Here is an 18,509-nt window from a genome sequence, read left to right on the forward strand (position 1 = left end):
GTAGATCACATTACTAATGAGGAAGTATTGAATAGGATTGGGGAGAAGAGAAGTTTGTGGCACAACTTGACCAGAAGAAGGAATCGGTTGTTAGGACATGTTCCGAGGCATCAAGGGATCACCAATTTAGTATTAGATGGCAGCATGGAGGGTAAAAATCGTAGAGGGAGACCAAGAGATGAATACACTAAGAAGATTCAGAAGGATGTAGGTTGCAGTAGGTACTGGGAGATGAAGAAGCTTGCACAGGATAGAGTAGCATGGAGAGTTGCATCAAACAAGTCTCAGGACTTAAGACAACAACAACAACAACAACGCTTAATACAGATGGTTCTTGTGTCTTACTTATATGTCTGACATCAATTAACTGTCCTTCCATAACATGTGCCAATCTGAAGATTCAATCTAGTTTAAAATAAAAATTATTGATAAGGCAGTTTTTGGCTGTTTGACCATCACTTTTGAATCATGTGACAAATGTGGGGCTCTGCTTGCAAGCAGCATGGAAGATACTTGAATTCTACTCTAGATAATATTTTTTTTTTACAGTTGACAAATTATTTCCAGTACTATTTTTTACCTGTGTTTTATTTTTATTCATTTATTTATTTTTTTAATTTTCATAACACATCCACCTTCTCTCTTATTACTAACTCCCCCACCCCCTAAATCCATCAAAATTCCACAATAAGTTAAAATGATGTAACCTGAGCTTACATGTCAGTCTTTTGTGAGGAGAATTCCAGTCGACTGTGTGTCTTGTTGAACCGTTCAAAGCTTCAGCTTATTACTCAACTTCAAGTCATGTCTGTCCCAGCCCAATCAATGACAGTAATGCCCAAAAAATCCTATCTTCATGTCTTGATCCAAAAGGAATTTAATATATCAGGAAAAATTTAATGGGAGCAAAATCAACTAACACGCACGCACGCACGCACGCACGCGCACGCACGCCCACGCACGCCCACGCACGCCCACGCACGCCCACGCACGCCCACGCACGCACACGCACGCACACGCACGCACACGCACGCACGCCCACGCACGCCCACGCACGCGCACGCACGCGCACGCACGCGCACGCACACGCACGCACACGCACGCACACGCACGCACACGCACACACACGCACACACACGCACACGCACGCACACGCACGCACACGCACGCACACGCACGCACACGCACGCACACACACGCACACACACGCACACACACGCACACACACGCACACACACGCACACACACGCACACACACGCACACACACGCACACACACGCACACACACGCACACACACGCACACACACGCACACACACGCACACACACGCACACACACGCACACACACGCACACACACGCACACACACGCACACACACGCACACACACGCACACACACGCACACACACGCACACACACGCACACACACGCACACACACGCACACACACGCACACACACAGCACTCGCGCGTTCCTTCTAGAGAACTCAAGAAAACCATACCAGCATTTCTGATTCATACCTGATTACAAGGTTAATGCTTTACTAAAGTACTACCAACATAAGCATCTGCACATACTACTAAGCAAAGTAAGCGTCTGCACTTACTACTAAGCAGTCATTCTAATAATTTCCAAGCATAAACTACATACAACTAAATCAAAACAGAACTTAAATTTTCATTAGTGAGTCAACAACATTTTAACAGCATTATTTATTTGTCAAACTTCATGAATCAGCTTTTTAAGGACACACTTTATAAAAAAATTAATGTATATATTTGCACAATCACTACCACATTAAAGAGTTTTAAGCACCTACAACATGTCACTACATGTATTTGAGCTACAATGTGCACGCAACACATAGAATCTCAATTTTTACACTGGACAGTATAAAAAATAATATATTATTGTTTTACAGAATCAGGCATGTTCTCACTAATGGCAGTTTCAGTAAATATTTCAACAATGGGTAGTTCACAATAGAAAAAAATATATATAAAAAAATTGAGGAATCCAGGATGGAATAATGACAATATTATGAAATGGATAGATTGCTACTCACCATATAGTGGAGCTGTTGAGTAGCAGCTGCCTTGGCAGCGACTAGATATCTGTCGTGTGTGCAAGTTGCATTTGTGTGAATATGTACCTGATGTTGCCTAAATCAGAAGAAAGCCTTTTGGCTGAAAGCTTACTTGTCAAGAAGTCTTTTTGCTGTGCCTGTCTACGACTCAACATCTCCACTTCATGGTGAGCAGCAGTCTATCATTTTCATAACACTGCCATTCAGCACATTAATCTTGTTCCAGATGCAAAGGTTTCCTTGAAACACAGCACCCCACCTAACAATGATACCTGTAGAATATTAAATGTGATCTGGAAGGTTTTTAACAAATCTACAATGTTTGATTACAATTTGACGGGAACATCTTTTTAAACTGGACATGTTTATACCAAGGTCCTCCATTCCTCCTCCTGGGTTTTGAGCATCTGGACATGCAAAATAGAGATACAGTAAATCTCAATACAGCTTCAAAAATTGACAATTTCTTTATTTATTAGTTTCCAGCCACTGGTATACACAGCATTTCACAATGTCTACTAAAGGCTCCTAAGGTTTGTAGAGCGGACTTAGCAGATGAAGTTCTAATTAAAAAACCCATGTTCAGAAATTTACAGTTAGTATGTAAATGATGTTCTAAGATCAGATCACTTTCACACCACCAGCTTCAGGGTACGCACACAGCAGGGACAATTAGCTCTGACCTATGTGATCTATGGCAAAAGCCCCAAGAGGTGGTCCTACAGTTCGTTAACGAGGTGTATCTATATGTATACTTTCATACACAGAGTCCTCAAATGCTGGTCCACACCTGTGGAGCACCACAACAATGCCTTTAGTTGTGAATGTACCTGTTTCTCACAGAAAATGTGGTAGCTTAATGAAAATTGGATGGCATGTACTGAGGCGGTCCGGAAAACATTCTCAATATGTGCATTGTGTAACTCTACCATAACTTGCTATACCTTCAAGTGGGAGATTTGTAAGTGATCCATCTTCTAACTTCTTTATACCCAATCAGTACATTTCCAGACATGGGTTCTTTATCAAACCTTTATCTATTAATTCCCCTCTGCAATACCTAAAAGCCTGTAATAGAAGTTTTAAAACAACATGCAGCTCAGAAAATGGTAGACTAAACTTTCCTTTGTTTGCTCATGTGCTGCTTTCTACAAAAACTCGGTGAGAAATGTCAGTAAAACATTTACAACTTTTCAAGGCTGCCAAATAATGTAGCATATGTCTGATGCTAAGGATAACTCCAAACACTCCATAACCACCAATCTCAATGACACATTTCCAATTACAATTTCTAAGGGTTGGTGCACATATAGGATGAATGAGAACTACACTGAAAAACTTTCAGAGGTGCTAGTATGGACCAAAACAAGACAAAAATGCCGACTAATATCAGATCTAAAATGAATACCTTAAGAGCCACGAGAACTTGTCCATCTTTGCTACTGTGAAACACATCTCTTCTTTTGTTTACAGGACATTATTTGTACTATTCATACTAGCACCTCTCAAACTATGGAAAGCAGAGAAATTTCTGTAGAAGATATGAGGCTCACTGTAGCAAAGTGGAACAAGTGCTCAAACTCTTAAGGTATGCATTTTAGAACTAATGTTTACTAGATATTTTTCTCATTTTGCTCCATACTAACAGTTCTGAAAGTTAGTCAGTGGAGTTCTGGTTCACCCTTTAGATGTAAATTTCTTCTTGCCATTATACACTACCTGATAACAGGTGTCCGGACAACTACTAGTTGGCATTAATATGGGATGTGTCTACTCCTCACATTTACAACTGCCTGAACTCTGATGGTGACATTTTCAATAAGTTGTCTGAATGTCTGTGTAGGAATGCCAGCCCAATCTTACTCATGGGACAAGGCCATAGAAGGTAGCAACTGATGTTGGTGGACACTGGGATCTAGAACATAGTCAACATTCTAACATCCCAATAGTGTTCCACCGAGTTCGGGTTGGGACTTCGGAAAGGCTAGTACATTTCAAGAATGTTATAATCCACACACCATTGCCTCACAGACCTGCTTGGACAGGGTGCACTGTCATGCTGATAATGATACAAACCATCATCGCCTCCGAGTTGTTCAAGTAATATATGCCGTACACAATGCTGTACAATGTGTTCATACCCTCCCACTTTTAGTATTTTAAGTGCAATAAGCAGATCATACTCTAACCATGAAAAACACATCTATACTGTAAAACCACTTCCTTCCTCCACACTTCAATGACGAAACGACCCATAATGGTAGGCGATGTTCTTGAAGCATTCAACAAACACTTCCATCAGAATGCTGTAAGATATATCACGATTCATTGTTCCAAATCACTCATTTCCTGTCATCCACTGCCCAAATGCATCACTGTTTACATCACCTCAAGTGTTGCTTAGCACTGAATACCAAAATGTGTGGATTATGAGGACCTGCTCAACCATTGTACCCCAGTCTTTTTAATGCCCTACACACAGGAGTTGTGCTAGCTGGACTGCTGATAGCACTTTGGACTCAAAAGTGATTCCTTCTGCTGGTTTTATGCCCCTTTTTTTTTTTTTCTTCTTCTTCTTCTTCTTCTTCTTCTTCTTCTATCATCCTCTGCAAATCTCGACATTCCCTGTCCACCAGCAGATAGGGTCTGCCTGTAGTCTTAGTTTAGCTGTGGTTGGTCCTCCGCATTTCCACTTCACAGTCACTACACCAACAGTTGACTTGGGCAGCTTTAGAAGTGTTAAAATTTCCCCGATTGATTGGTTGAAATTCAAAAATTAGTGCAGTTTCAAAGTCACTGAGCTCTCCTGGCTGACCCATTCAGCTCTTACTGCTTCTGTACTGAAGCACAATACTATCTACTTTCTTTTATACTGGTGGGGCTGCCTCTTATGATATACAGCACTCAGTTCCTCTTTACATAGGGGTGTCCCGATACTTTTGTCAGAGTGCACAATTTCATTCCTATACCATTCCATCATCTTCCATCCCTACCCTTCACTCTTTCCCGTATCGCTTAGCTGTGTTTGTGCTGTGTGTTTATAAATCTGCTGGTATCAAAATACCAAATATTCCTGGTACATTAAAACTGTGCCAAACCAGAACTTGAACCTGAAACTTTTTGAGGTCAATGCCCTTAAACTGAGCTATCCAGGCACAACTCAGTCTGCCCATGCAGCTCTACTTCTACCAATACTTATAGCTTACTTTCCGAGCTTCATGAAAGTTTTCTTGCATGGATAGTAGCACCAGCACTTCTAGCAAAAATGACGTGGGGAAATGGCTTAGCCACAGTGTTGGTTCCAGGAGACTGTTCCCAGAATGAATCTTTCACTATGCAGTGGAGTGTGCTTTGATTTGAAACTTTTCTAAAGATTAAAATCGTGTGACATAATGAGAGAAATGTATTAGCAGAAATAAGTCTGTGAAGACAGGTTGTGAATCATGTGTCAAAAGCTCTGTTGGCAAGACCATTGTGTGTGAAAGACAAGGTTTTCCCAGTCTGGCACACAGTTTTAATCTGTCAGGAAGTTTCATAACAGTGCAATCTTCACTGCACAGTGAAAAATTTATTCTGGGCAACTATTTCCATTAACAAGAATGAAATTTACAATCTGCAATGGAGTGCACACCAATACGGAACTTCTTGGCAGATTAAAACTGTGTGCTGGACCAAGACTCTACCTCTGAACATTAACCTTTTGTGGGCAAGTGCTCTACCAATTGAGTAACCAAAGCTCGACTCACAACCCGTTCTCCACAGCTTTAAATCCACCAGTACCTCGCCTCATCTTCCAAACCTCAAAGAAGCTCTCCTGGAGTTCGAGTCTCGATCCAGCACATAGTTTTGATCTACCAAGAACTTACTATTTCCATTAATTTAATTCACTCTAGTCCCATGTTCATTCCTACTGCTTTTATTCTAATGTTCCATCTGTGAGGTTCAAAAATTTAGGGCATTTAGAAACTACAAATGTATTATTAGTCCAACTTGCACAATTTTTCTTTGTGTTGATAAACATGCCTGAAATGTATCTGTACACTGGTAGCCATACTGCATGTTTAGTCTGGTAGCCAGTTGTCAAGAAAACAGGTGTTCATTTACAAGTGGTGATTATTTACTTATTATAAAAATGGATAACAGAATTTTGCCATAAAAATTGTATAAAATTTAACAATGTTTTAGAAATGTTGAATGTTGCTTTTGGCGAGTCTGCTATGTGCAGAACAAGGGTTTACCAGTGGTGTAAGTGTTTCCAAGGTGGCCTTCAAGACTAAGATGATGAGTGTTCTGGATACTCCAGCACAATCGTTGAAAACTGAAAAAAGCAGAAGAAATGATTCTGAACAATTGCAGAATCACAATCAGAGAACTTGGTGATGATGTTGGCACATCAATTGGTTCATGCCACGGAATCTTTTCATATGTTTTGGGTATGAAACTTGCGACAGTAAGATTTGTGCCAAATGAACCTGCTCACACTTCATTGCTTGTTCATGAAATTTTGAGAAAAAAGAACACTGTAACAGGGTGTATATGTGGACAAGGAAAAAAAAAAATAAAATCCCAGATTTTTCCCGGTTAAAAATACACTTTCTCCCAGGTGACAGTACGTTTTCCCTTTTCAATCCTTTGAATGGTTATAGTTTTATACACAGATGTACAATTTCCCGGCACTTCATAAAATGAAACTCAGGGGAAAAGATATAATTTTGGAAATATCTTTGATGTGCAGCAACATGTACGCTGTGTATTTTCGTATTACAAAAGTACACATTGGAATTCCACCAAACACCGCATGTTACTTTCCGAATCATTGAAATAGAGATTTCGATGCGCTTTTGTAAGCTGTTCATAGCTCATGTCAAGTGATCTCGCCAGCCAATGACAGCGGATATTCAGAGCATAGGACACGCGATGTAGTCAGCGAACAGCAACATCACTGTTAAGTAGCATGAACACATAAAGAGGGAAAGTTAATACTTTAAATTAATATACATAGTGTTGCTACAAGAAAAGAAAAGCTTTCACATATAATATTGGTCTCAAGCTGCAAGAGAAGCTAAACTTTCGCATATACTGTTGACTTTTTTCGCGAGTGTTACACTTTAAGATATATCACACAAATGTGCCAGTAAAATTTTTAATAATGACAAATGTCTGATATTCAGGGGATCGAAATTCTTCTAAATGGCTTGTCATCAAAGAGTTGATTTTTAAATGAGAGTCAAATGCTCTGTGATTTAATAAATTCATGGTACATTGTTGCACATACTTCAACTTACGTAACAGGATATTTACTTTGAAAGTAACACTTTTCAAACCACCATTCGCAATATTTTCCCGTGACCTGTTAGAAATAGGTTCGTTTCAGCAGTTGCCAGAGAGCGCAGATAACAGGCAACACCCATTTGGGTGGTTATCATGACGGAGGAAGCCCGTATGTGCATACGCATAAAACATTAAAAGATCATACATTATGTCATAAAAGAAACAAGACATCAGAGGATACTGCAAGAGCATCGGAATTTCGTGAACCATATTAAAATGTGCACATTTAAAGTACGTACTTAAAAGGCAGATTCGTATGTCCAGATTCCCAATGAAGTAGACCTCAACCTGATATTGAGCTTTTCAGTGTGGTTTTCGGGATGTAAATTTTCTTGGAGCACCAGTACTGTATTATATCATGTTTGATTCTTTATTATGGCATAATGCCATACATGCTAGAAAATGAAAACGTGCACTTGAAATGCAGTGAACAATTAAATCTAGCCAGTACTGTGGAATTAAACATTTCATTTCAAATACATTGACTGCCTTAACAAAAGTCAAATTTCTTTAGCAAACAGACAGAAACAACTTCATTTTTCTGCGAGGCAATTAATGCTTGACTGTCAGAAAGGTGAAATAAAATAAAATCTGAAGCTAATGACATATTTCAGCATTCCGTAATCATGTGAATGTGTTTTAATTCACTTGAGAGCTCCTGGCCACAGATATCCATTTTGTTTTCACTTGATGTGGGCGTAAATGAAGGGGAAACAGCAAAATCGTTAAATGTAAACACCGGTCATGTGGAGACTACCCACTATAACTCAGACTGCTCTGCACATCAGCCCCGGATCTATGACATTTGCGAACCGGGTCAATACTAAAAAATCGAGTTTTCAAAATATGTTCATCTTGCAGCGCACACCTTTCTGAAAAGTCTGAAACATAAAACATGTATTCGAGGAAATGTCAGACATATTATTTGGTCTTAAGTATGCCAAAGTGCAGTGCCACGACTCTTCATAAAGCATTTTTCTACCGCACAGCCAAACTATATTCAGGAGAGTGGGAATTGATAAGTCCTGCGGTGGCTCTCCTTCTCCCAGTAGGATGGTTTGATAGCCTGCCCCTCTTTCAAAAAAAAAAATCTCACACTTAATAGCAGATGGGATTATTTGTAATCGAGAGAACAAGAACTCTTCAGAAAATCTGAACTCTTTATTGCCTATTAGTTAATAACTTGCTGTTTTGTGTGACATAAAATTAAATATAGGTTATATAAAACCAATACTGACAAGAGTTAAGCAAGAAATTACACATTTCTTCAAACCTTAAGCTCCTAGCTTTTTTTTCCCTCTCTAATCTTGCTACAGCTTTACATGGTGTGCTTTCCTTTCTGCAAAAGGATCTATTACCACATCAAAGTTCGTCAAATGTTTTGCTACATGAAAAATTGAAATGTCGTTATCTAATACTGAAAAAGCTGTCGATACAAATAATACCCAAGACTGATGTGGTTTCTCGCTCTGATTACGTCTATTTTGTCTGCCAGATAAAACAAAATAGGCCTTTCTAATATAGCAGCAATTTTGTAACACACCAAATGAACAAGACTGTTTTGGCACAAATGGCCACTTTTATAACACAACAGAATATAACCCATGAAGTACCAATATCAAATGCTTATTAGGCCTACTACGAGCAAAAAGCTTTATGTTAGGAAATAGTTTCGCATTTCATTCAAACGCACCAGCTTCTCAAGCATGAGCTCGAAAATTAGTATTACGAAATTGTTATATAAATTTGGAATCATCTTATTCTTCCATAATTTGTGTGATGTCCCTGTTTCTTCTCCTTCCTCGTTCTAACAATCTTGTAATCACCTATTCTGTAGCTATTACTGCCACTGTCAAAATTTGTTCGCCGATTAACTTCAGTAACCCTGCCAGAATCACAGGTTTAGTTATCCCACAATTATTTTCCAGTTAGGCGTTATTAAGTGTTCGAACAACACATTTTCCGCGTTACTTCCAGTATACAACTTATGCGGCTGATAGCCGGGAACTGAACTACTAGTCCTCACTACTGTCGCGATCTGGCCAAAAATTTTCTGTCATAATTTCATTTTCTTGTATACACCGAGAAGATAGTACATAATCTTTCTCACCTTTTATTCTTGTCAGTCGTTTATTTCCATTCTGGTAGTCTGAATCTATGGAGTTCCCTAATAATTATGCTGATCATTCACAAACCCAATCAACCACATAGACAGCGATTGGCATTCATCCGTTCGGCTTTGCTCCCTCAGCTCATTATAGCCCCATCCCCTTTTGTTTTTGGAAAGTTTATTTCTAGATGCGACGAGTATTCTCCTGACAGAGACATCACATACGCTATGCATGCACTCATAAGTCAACTTATGATTCATTCAGAAATCAACTTAAAATGTGTTCAAAAATACTCAAAAGCTAACAGGGAAGCGTTTCAAAAAATCATATGAATAATCGATAGACACACGTGCGCTGGATGCTAGGTGCTTCGTGAACCAAGTTATTTTTCCTCAAGAATATTAATCTGGCACCCCCTTTTCCCCTTAGATGGGAGGCAATTTGTTGTTATGAAGCACTGCTCGTCCTACAGCCTTTGACACATTTTCAATTGGCAGACACTTGCACGAGCACTGGTGTCATCGACGAATAAGGCGCATTTCCTTTGCAATTTAAGTTATTTTCGTTTTTCCTCTCTCGTTTATATTGTATTGTTGAAATATTATTCTGCAGTAGTGGGATACAGTAATATCCTTTGTTAGAGTATCGGTTCTTACCAGTCAAAATTACAAAAATTTAACTGAAAAGTAAAAACAACAAAAAATTCCCGGAATTCTAAAAATATTCCAGGTTTTTCCCAGCTTTCTCCTGGATGAAAAAAAATCCTGGGTTTCTCCCAGATCTCCTGGGTCGTATACACCCTGTGTAATGATGGACCAGCCTGCATATTCACCAGATATGGCCCCATGTAACTTTATTCTGTTTCCAAAAATAACAAGAACCTTAAAGAGCCATTGTTTCCCAAGGACAAATGACACACACACACACACACACACACACACACACACACACACACACACACACACACACCAGAGGGAGGACTCCAACATCTGAGAGGGGGGGGGGGGGGGGGGAGGAGAGCTATGCAAGCTGTGGCAGGATGTCTCAGACCGCATGGCTACCCTGCATGACAGATTAAAAGTCAACTGCTGGAAGAGCTAAGTTTTATCCCGAAGACCGAGTTATAGAAGTGTTTTGGGGATTGTAAGAAGTGCTGGCATAAATGTATAATATCTAGCAGACTATTTTGAAGGATAAAACATTAATGTACATGAATAAATAAAATTACTACCAAAAAACGAAAATTCCTTATACTTTCTGAACACAACACATATACAGGACGTCAAAATACGGACTGACACTATGTATGTATTCAGCACAGTTCATTTCTCAATCTGGTATGTATTTCTGTCTGTAAGATCCAGTACAGACATGCAAGAAGTTTAAGTAACAATTAAACAAAATTTCCCATGGGTGATGTTCACACATGACTCAAGAAATCTGACCATTTCTTGGTCTGTGAGTCCCCATGTTTTACGCAGGTGTCCTCCAATTCAATACACAGTTAAGTTAAATAATTTCTACTCCAACTTCGTAAAGAAAGGGGGGTGGGGGAATGGAATTTATTTGCTGCAGTCGGCAAGTTATTTCCAGGAGCATCATTTACTTTCTTATTTTACCCCTGAAGTATTCTCATTATCTTTTATTACTTCATGCACCTCACCACACGTCACTGACTGTAAATACTAAGCACTACACTTTGTCAGATGCCACTGCTAATCTTACTATCTCAATCTACAATTGTGATAAATGGAGCTAAAACAACCTCTTCGCTTCAAACAGTGCTCAGCAGACATTCACTATATGAATGTAATCTATGAAAAGTCTTTACATACCAGCTACAAATCCTGGCAGATGTGAAGTATGTGTCTTACGACAAAAGACAAGATCATGAGTGCTCCATATCTGGAATTATACGTTCATTTAATAATATTGGTAGTGATGTTAACAGGGTTTTGGGAACTAAATCTCAGTGTCTTTAATGTGCATGCTAAAACAGCAAGAGCTTACTACTGATAAACACATGAGTCAGTCTGCCTCTTCCCCTCATTCCTCTCTCTGACTGTGGAACTCATACAAGTATTAAAAACACTTCCACAACTTGCCTTATCAACAATTAAAATACAGGTGAAAGATGTAAAGTTACAGTTTAACCATTGTACATAGACAATGAGGTGATTATAGACCAAATAGTTATCTTCAGTTTCGATTTCACGGATAAAAACATTCCAATAAAATCTGTATGCCAATGCAGATTGGGGAGACAAGGTAGTCTGCAATTTATAGATACCTTTGTGGTAGTGACATTTAAAGTTTGTTCTGTATCTACAACATCTTCTAGCAGTTCAAGGTAAGAGACAGTAATATGACATCAATATCACTTTCACACTGATTTTATTATTTGGTGCACATCATGACAACAATGACCACACCCAGAAATCACCTTGTCATGCGATTTAATTGCACTTTCCAAAAATCTGTCTCATCCTACATCCCCTATCCATCACGTTCTGTTTTGTATAGTCTGCACTACTTTTTCTCCTTATACCAACTTATTTAGGGTAACATCTCCAATTGCTGACGGCATTTTGTACACTCAGTCAGACTTAATTATGGATCTGCTGTTAATTTGATGAAACACACTACTTTTCAAAATTTCACACTACAGCTTCTTCATTCTCAAGTGTGCATGTGGATGGAGAGTTTTACACCCTTGTTAACTGTCATCACCCCTCGATCTACACTCCTGGAAACTGAAAAAAGAACACATTGACACCGGTGTGTCAGACCCACCATACTTGCTTCGGACACTGCGAGAGGGCTGTACAAGCAATGATCACACGCACGGCACAGTGGACACACCAGGAACCGCGGTGTTGGCCGTCGAATGGCGCTAGCTGCGCAGCACTTGTGCACCGCCGCCGTCAGTGTCAGCCAGTTTGCCGTGGCATACGGAGCTCCATCGCAGTCTTTAACACTGGTAGCATGCCGCGACAGCGTGGACGTGAACCGTATGTGCAGTTGACGGACTTTGAGCGAGGGCGTATAGTGGGCATGTGGGAGGCCGGGTGGACGTACCGCCAAATTGCTCAACACGTGGGGCGTGAGGTCTCCACAGTACATCGATGTTGTCGCCAGTGGTCGGCGGAAGGTGCACGTGCCCGTCGACCTGGGACCGGACCGCAGAGACGCACGGATGCACGCCAAGACCGTAGGATCCTACGCAGTGCCGTAGGGGACCGCACCGCCTCTTCCCAGCAAATTAGGGACACTGTTGCTCCTGGGGTATCGGCGAGGACCATTCGCAACCGTGCTCTAGAAGGTGTAAGTCAACTACCCTGGCCAGCAAGATCTCCGGATCTGTCCCCCATTGAGCATGTTTGGGACTGGATGAAGCGTCGTCTCACGTGGTCTGCCCGTCCAGCATGAACGCTGGTCCAACTGAGGCGCCAGGTGGAAATGGCATGGCAAGCCGTTCCACAGGACTACATCCAGCATCTCTACGATCGTCTCCATGGGAGAATAGCAGCCTGCATTGCTGCGAAAGGTGGATATACACTGTACTAGTGCCGACATTGTGCATGCTCTGTTGCCTGTGTCTATGTGCCTGTGGTTATGTCAGTGTGACCATGTGATGTATCTGACCCCAGGAATGTGTCAATAAAGTTTCCCCTTCCTGGGACAATGAATTCACGGTGTTCTTATTTCAATTTCCAGGAGTGTATATGTACTGAGTGAGGTGGCGCAGTTGTAACGCACTGGACTTCCAGTTGGGAAGGCAATGTTTCAAACACTTGGGCAAAAACCCAGATACAACTTCTTCATTGAGCACTTAAGGCAAATTCCATGAGAGTTACTATGAAAATTAACCAACTCCGTATCCGAATCTTGTGCTCCACCTTTAATGACCTTGCCATGGATGGCTTGTTAAACACTAATCTAATTATTTGTTAAAAACTGTATGTCTTATCTTTCTAGTATTTCCTTTAATCTTTTGCCAATGCTCCAAATTATGAGCTTCAATTATTCCTTCCCAGGAACATGATGATGATGATTATGATGATGTCTTATACTCCGAGGAGCGTAGGGAACAATGCAGGTGACCCACACTGCCTGCAAGGTAAGGTCTTAGCGGAGGTGGTTTGCCATTGCCTTCCTCTGACCATAATGAGGATGAATGATGATGGTGAAGACGAGACAACAACACCCAGTAATCCAGGAGCAGGGAAAATCCCTGACCCCGCCATGAATCGAACCCGGGACCCTGTGTGCGGGAAGCGAGAACGCTACCGCAAGACCACGAGCTGCAGACCAACGGAACATACACCTACCTATAATACTTTTAACTTTCCCACACTCTTCTACCCATTCAAAAGCTCCACACTATGTGAAATATAATTTTTTTTTAGCTTTCTCTTATTTAGCAGTATTGAATTCTCAGTTCTAATGCCTGGCTGCTAAATGTTGTAGCTTATACCCTGATAAGCTATTGACATAAGCCCACTGATCGCTGTCAGCTATAATCTCCAAGTTGCTAGTGTTCACAGGTCTTTTCTCTGATCTATCATCATTTATGAAGCTACAAAGCAATCCCTGTTTACAATTTGCATTAGGTTAGTGGTTCATGAGTTTTGTTTACTACAATCTCAACAGCAAAAATACATTTTCCGCAGACGAAAGAATTGGAAAACATGCAAACGAAAACATTCATTCATAGAAATCTGTTGAAGCTATGCTGGTTAGATAGAATTGTGTGTGAAGCTTTAAAAATCTTATATGACGAAATACCACTGACATAGGCCCATTACATCTGCATGCCATTAAATACACAAAACACTAATTTGAATAACACTGCCACAAATATCATTCCAACCTTTCAAACTTTTTACTAACATGACTACTTACTTTGGTCTTAAATTTGCTTTCAAGGGTTGAGACTACATTTTCAGTTGAAGTAGAACTGGATGAGCAGTAGCTCTTAGAAGGAGAGCCTTTGTCTGAACTTGCCTACAGATAACAGACAGGTTTTACTAGATATTTGCAAAAGGATTGCTGCTGCTACAGTCATTCTCTTACCTAATAAACATGCTTTGAAAAATTTGAAGTGAAACTTACCGAATCTTGTCCCAGTTTTGAATTCAAGGAACTAGACTTTGAATCTGAGCCCAAAGAATCAGAACTAGCATTCTTCGAATTCACAGCTTCATCAGAGTTTGAACTAATTACAGATAACAGTTCTGAACTATCCTTTTTATCCATAGTTAAAGCTTATGTGATCACAATGTAAGGTTATTTACTGCAAGTGCTTTCACCATAGACTGCACCAAACACCTGCAAAACCATATTAAAAAATAGTAATAATTGTGCATAACAATTTTTCATATACAACAGATGTTCATTATATCTGTGAGCAGCACATTAATTGTGTAGAATTTGCACAGTTTAAATATGAACCATTCTTGCTTAAACATACATGGTAAATATATTGGCAACTTAGGTAAATTTAATAGCCTAAGTCAAAATAAACAAATAGAAACTCATGTTGCAAAAAGTATGAAAATTCTCTGAGAAGAGTGCTTCATGTTGCAAGTTTCCTTCCATTCACCTCAATTAGACTATGAAAAACAGTGTGTTCATCACAGCCATCTCTTAATGGGAATTGCGCGAGGTTATGTAGACAAAAACACAAAAGAAAACTGCATACAGAATTCTGGTTTACAGCTACATTATACATCCAACCAAATGCTTCTCAAACAAATTTTCAACACTAACTACCTAAGCTGTGATCTTACTAGATCTCAGTGCACCAAATCTGGTACTGTTAACCAAATCAAAAGCAAACATCACAAATGGCCATCAATAATTCGGCAGTACTCAACTGTAGTCGAGTTGCCACAATTTTTAGTACTTATTAGGAGTCTCAATTATTATATGCAATATGTGGATAACTTGAGTTAAAAGACTCACAGAATGTGGAAATGGAAAAGTACCATTTTATAGCATAGAGCTTTCCTAGTGTAGTGGTTTATATGCAAGTTATGTTATCTACATTTCAAATACTAGGTCTATGCATGTATATTGAGTCATGATGATCTTGAATTATTGAATGTATTTTCACATAATTCAAACAAGAAATCCAGAATTAATAGAAAAGTTTCATAAAGTGCTTCGAGTGTCAAACCACATATATATATCATGCGGGTACTATTTATTGAGTTTCATAGAACTGGGTATACTTATGTCCTGCTAAGACTACTATTAGACATTTCCATCCGACATGCATGACACCCTCATATGCAGACTGTTGCACAACATTTTAAACACAAGTACACTCTTCCAGAGATATTTAGTAGCACTCTCATTTCCATGCGAACATCAAACATGAGATATCTACTAACAAAATTGAGTGAGTGTGGTGATGAACTGAGGGCCAGTGTAGTCCAATGTTTACATTAGCTCGGAAGTTGATAATTTGGATACAAGTTGGCAGTACCAATGAATGTGAATAGGGGCTACCAAATAAACAATGTGGTAACAGATTGATCTGTAGTGTAATGTGATGTTTATGTTCGTGCCATATTTAATTCATTTACCCAAAGTTAATGCTGAATGCTACAATGATATGATTAATTCTGAAAATCTGTATTAAATAATGAACAAGTCTCCCAAGTATATTGATGCCTAGCTATATCATACATAAATTACGTATAATGCAACAGAGGTCCTATTAGCAACTTTTACCCCACAACCTAGAAGTCAGGGGGTGGCGGTCTACTATCACATTCTAGCCTATACTCATCACTCGTTCATTTTTTTTACTGAATAAGAACCACAAGTCTTATCAGTGTTTGCACCATTTGCATTACATTTAGTACTACAAAACTACAATTATACACACATCTAGTCATAAATAAGTATTAAGCTTAGGCTTAACAAAAATGCACCATGAATAATCACAGGTTTGTTTGATCCTTGAGAGAGCATCAAAGAGTTGCTGAAAACCAGAACTAGCAAACAGTTCGACGATTGACGCAAACTATTCTGCACAAAGTCTACTTGCAAAGGTTCAAAAACAAGCATAAACTGAAGATTCTATATAAATACTGCAACCTCTATGTTCTGTTCTAGTGTGGACCTGGATGTGATTAGATAATGACAGCGCGTGTAGAGGTATTCAAACAACACTTTATTCCGTGGTTCATACGCGAATAGAACGGGAGGAAAAGCCATGAGAAGTGGCACAACTGGAATGACAACCTGCCTCGCACTTCACAGCTGTTTCCGAGTATCGATGTAGTTGTAACACTTTGCACAAAGAAAAATAAGGGGGAAACAATAAACTATGATTTCCTGGGCAAATCCTAAGCACACCGCGGTAATATCTAATTAGTATGGAAGTCAATACTAAGAAGTAAGAAAAGGGAAAAAAAGGTTTTCAAAATTACATGACATAAAGGTTATGAGCTTCTTTTGACAGATGAGCTAACTCCTACTGTGTTGGACACAGCCACATGACCATAGCACATCAAAAGTAACTATCACAACCACTGTATGATACTATAAAAATAAACAAAGGCGTGGTATTCCGGCAAACATTTGTAAACACAGCTTCAAAAGTTGCACCTACAAGAAGAAAAACGTATTCATGATATACAATAATCTAAAAAGTAGCTTACCACAAAACTACACAACACCGGACACCGAAACGTTAACATTCTTCATACTGCATCTACCTACGTCCTACATTTTCCAACATACAAATACACACCCCAACCCTTTCCTACCGTGTATTCCATACTGCAATCACATCCCACACATAGTTTTGTAAATCAACAAACCGCAGATATAATACACAAGATCTGTCTGTAATCGATACAAACCCTGATACAGTCGATATGCTCGCAATGCATGCAGGGCTTCCATATACAACTAAATTGTTGCCACAGTTAGCGGCATTAAGGTTCATATTGCAGTACAATTCGAATTGCAGTGGTAGCATGAGCTACCGTCTCCACACACTGCTGTCACAATTCTAGATGGTTAGTTTCCAACAGCTCACCAATTGAAATAATAGAAGCGGACACTTACACAGTAGTAAAGGTTTTCTAGAGCTTCAGTATACGTGATTAATTAGTAGAGCTTTCACAGGTGAATACCAATTCAAAAAACTGTGGTATACAATTCTCTGTATGTCTTGATGATATTTGTACTATATATTAAAATAGGAAATTAATTTGAGGGGTACTCAAAATACATATTGCAGTTTATATTCTTATTACCTGTCATCTCAAAAATTCGCCAGAATACACTAATGCTATGTCCTTATTTTTAAAGCTTATTTTAATTTCATGACTTTTGACTGTTGCGTTTCTGGCAGGTTCAGAATCAACCTGCTGGAAGCATGTTTCCAAACTATTACATTAATGAATGATACACTAGCAAGTTTTTGCGTCCCCTTTTTGTATTAAAACTAATATATCACTTAAAAACAGAACTGAAGGAGAGCTGCCATAGAAGGACAAATTATTATCGCAGAACAAAAAGAGAACTGAATTGTGACAAGTGCCTTGAGGGACATCTTGTGTTACTGCTTTCCAACTTTCGAGAAAAAATTGCTGCATTTAATGAGAAAATTATTCTGTCTTCGGTAAAGGCATTCTGTAAGCCATTGCAATCCGTTTCCTCTAATCTTGTTTTCTGTGTCGGCTACTGTGGGAGTCAGCATGGACTCAAAGAAGGAAGGTTCAAAAATGGTTAAAATGGCTCTGAGCACTATGGGACTTAACATCTGTGGTCATCAGCCCCCTAGGACTTAGAACTACTTAAACCTAACTAACCTAAGGACATCACACAACACCCAGCCATCAAGAGGTAGAGCAAATCCCTGACCCCGCCGGGAATCGAACCCGGGAACCAGGTCGTGGGAACAAACAAGGAAGGAGAGAAGTTGCAATGGCCTGGGGCAGGAACCCAAAATGATCT

The 18,509-nt window shown here is 39.5% G+C and overlaps 1 protein-coding gene across 2 annotated transcripts in view; it reads right to left on the reverse strand.

Moving 5' to 3' along the window:
- LOC126299610 (myotubularin-related protein 2) overlaps positions 1-17,443 on the reverse strand; it is a 160,839-nt gene extending 143,396 nt beyond the window's left edge. The window contains exons 1-3 of one of the 2 annotated variants that reach the window (XM_049991643.1): positions 17,204-17,443; positions 14,643-14,858; positions 14,433-14,534 (exon numbers count right to left, since the gene is read on the reverse strand). In XM_049991643.1, coding sequence (XP_049847600.1) covers positions 14,433-14,534; positions 14,643-14,786 — 246 coding nt within the window. In that variant the 5' untranslated portion in view covers positions 14,787-14,858; positions 17,204-17,443. The remainder of the gene's footprint in view (positions 1-14,432; positions 14,535-14,642; positions 14,859-17,203) is intronic. The other variant, XM_049991644.1, reaches the window with a different exon arrangement.
- Positions 17,444-18,509: the final 1,066 nt, after the last annotated feature.

Source organism: Schistocerca gregaria, chromosome X, assembly GCF_023897955.1.
Source record: "Schistocerca gregaria isolate iqSchGreg1 chromosome X, iqSchGreg1.2, whole genome shotgun sequence".
Classification (NCBI taxonomy): domain Eukaryota; kingdom Metazoa; phylum Arthropoda; class Insecta; order Orthoptera; family Acrididae; genus Schistocerca; species Schistocerca gregaria.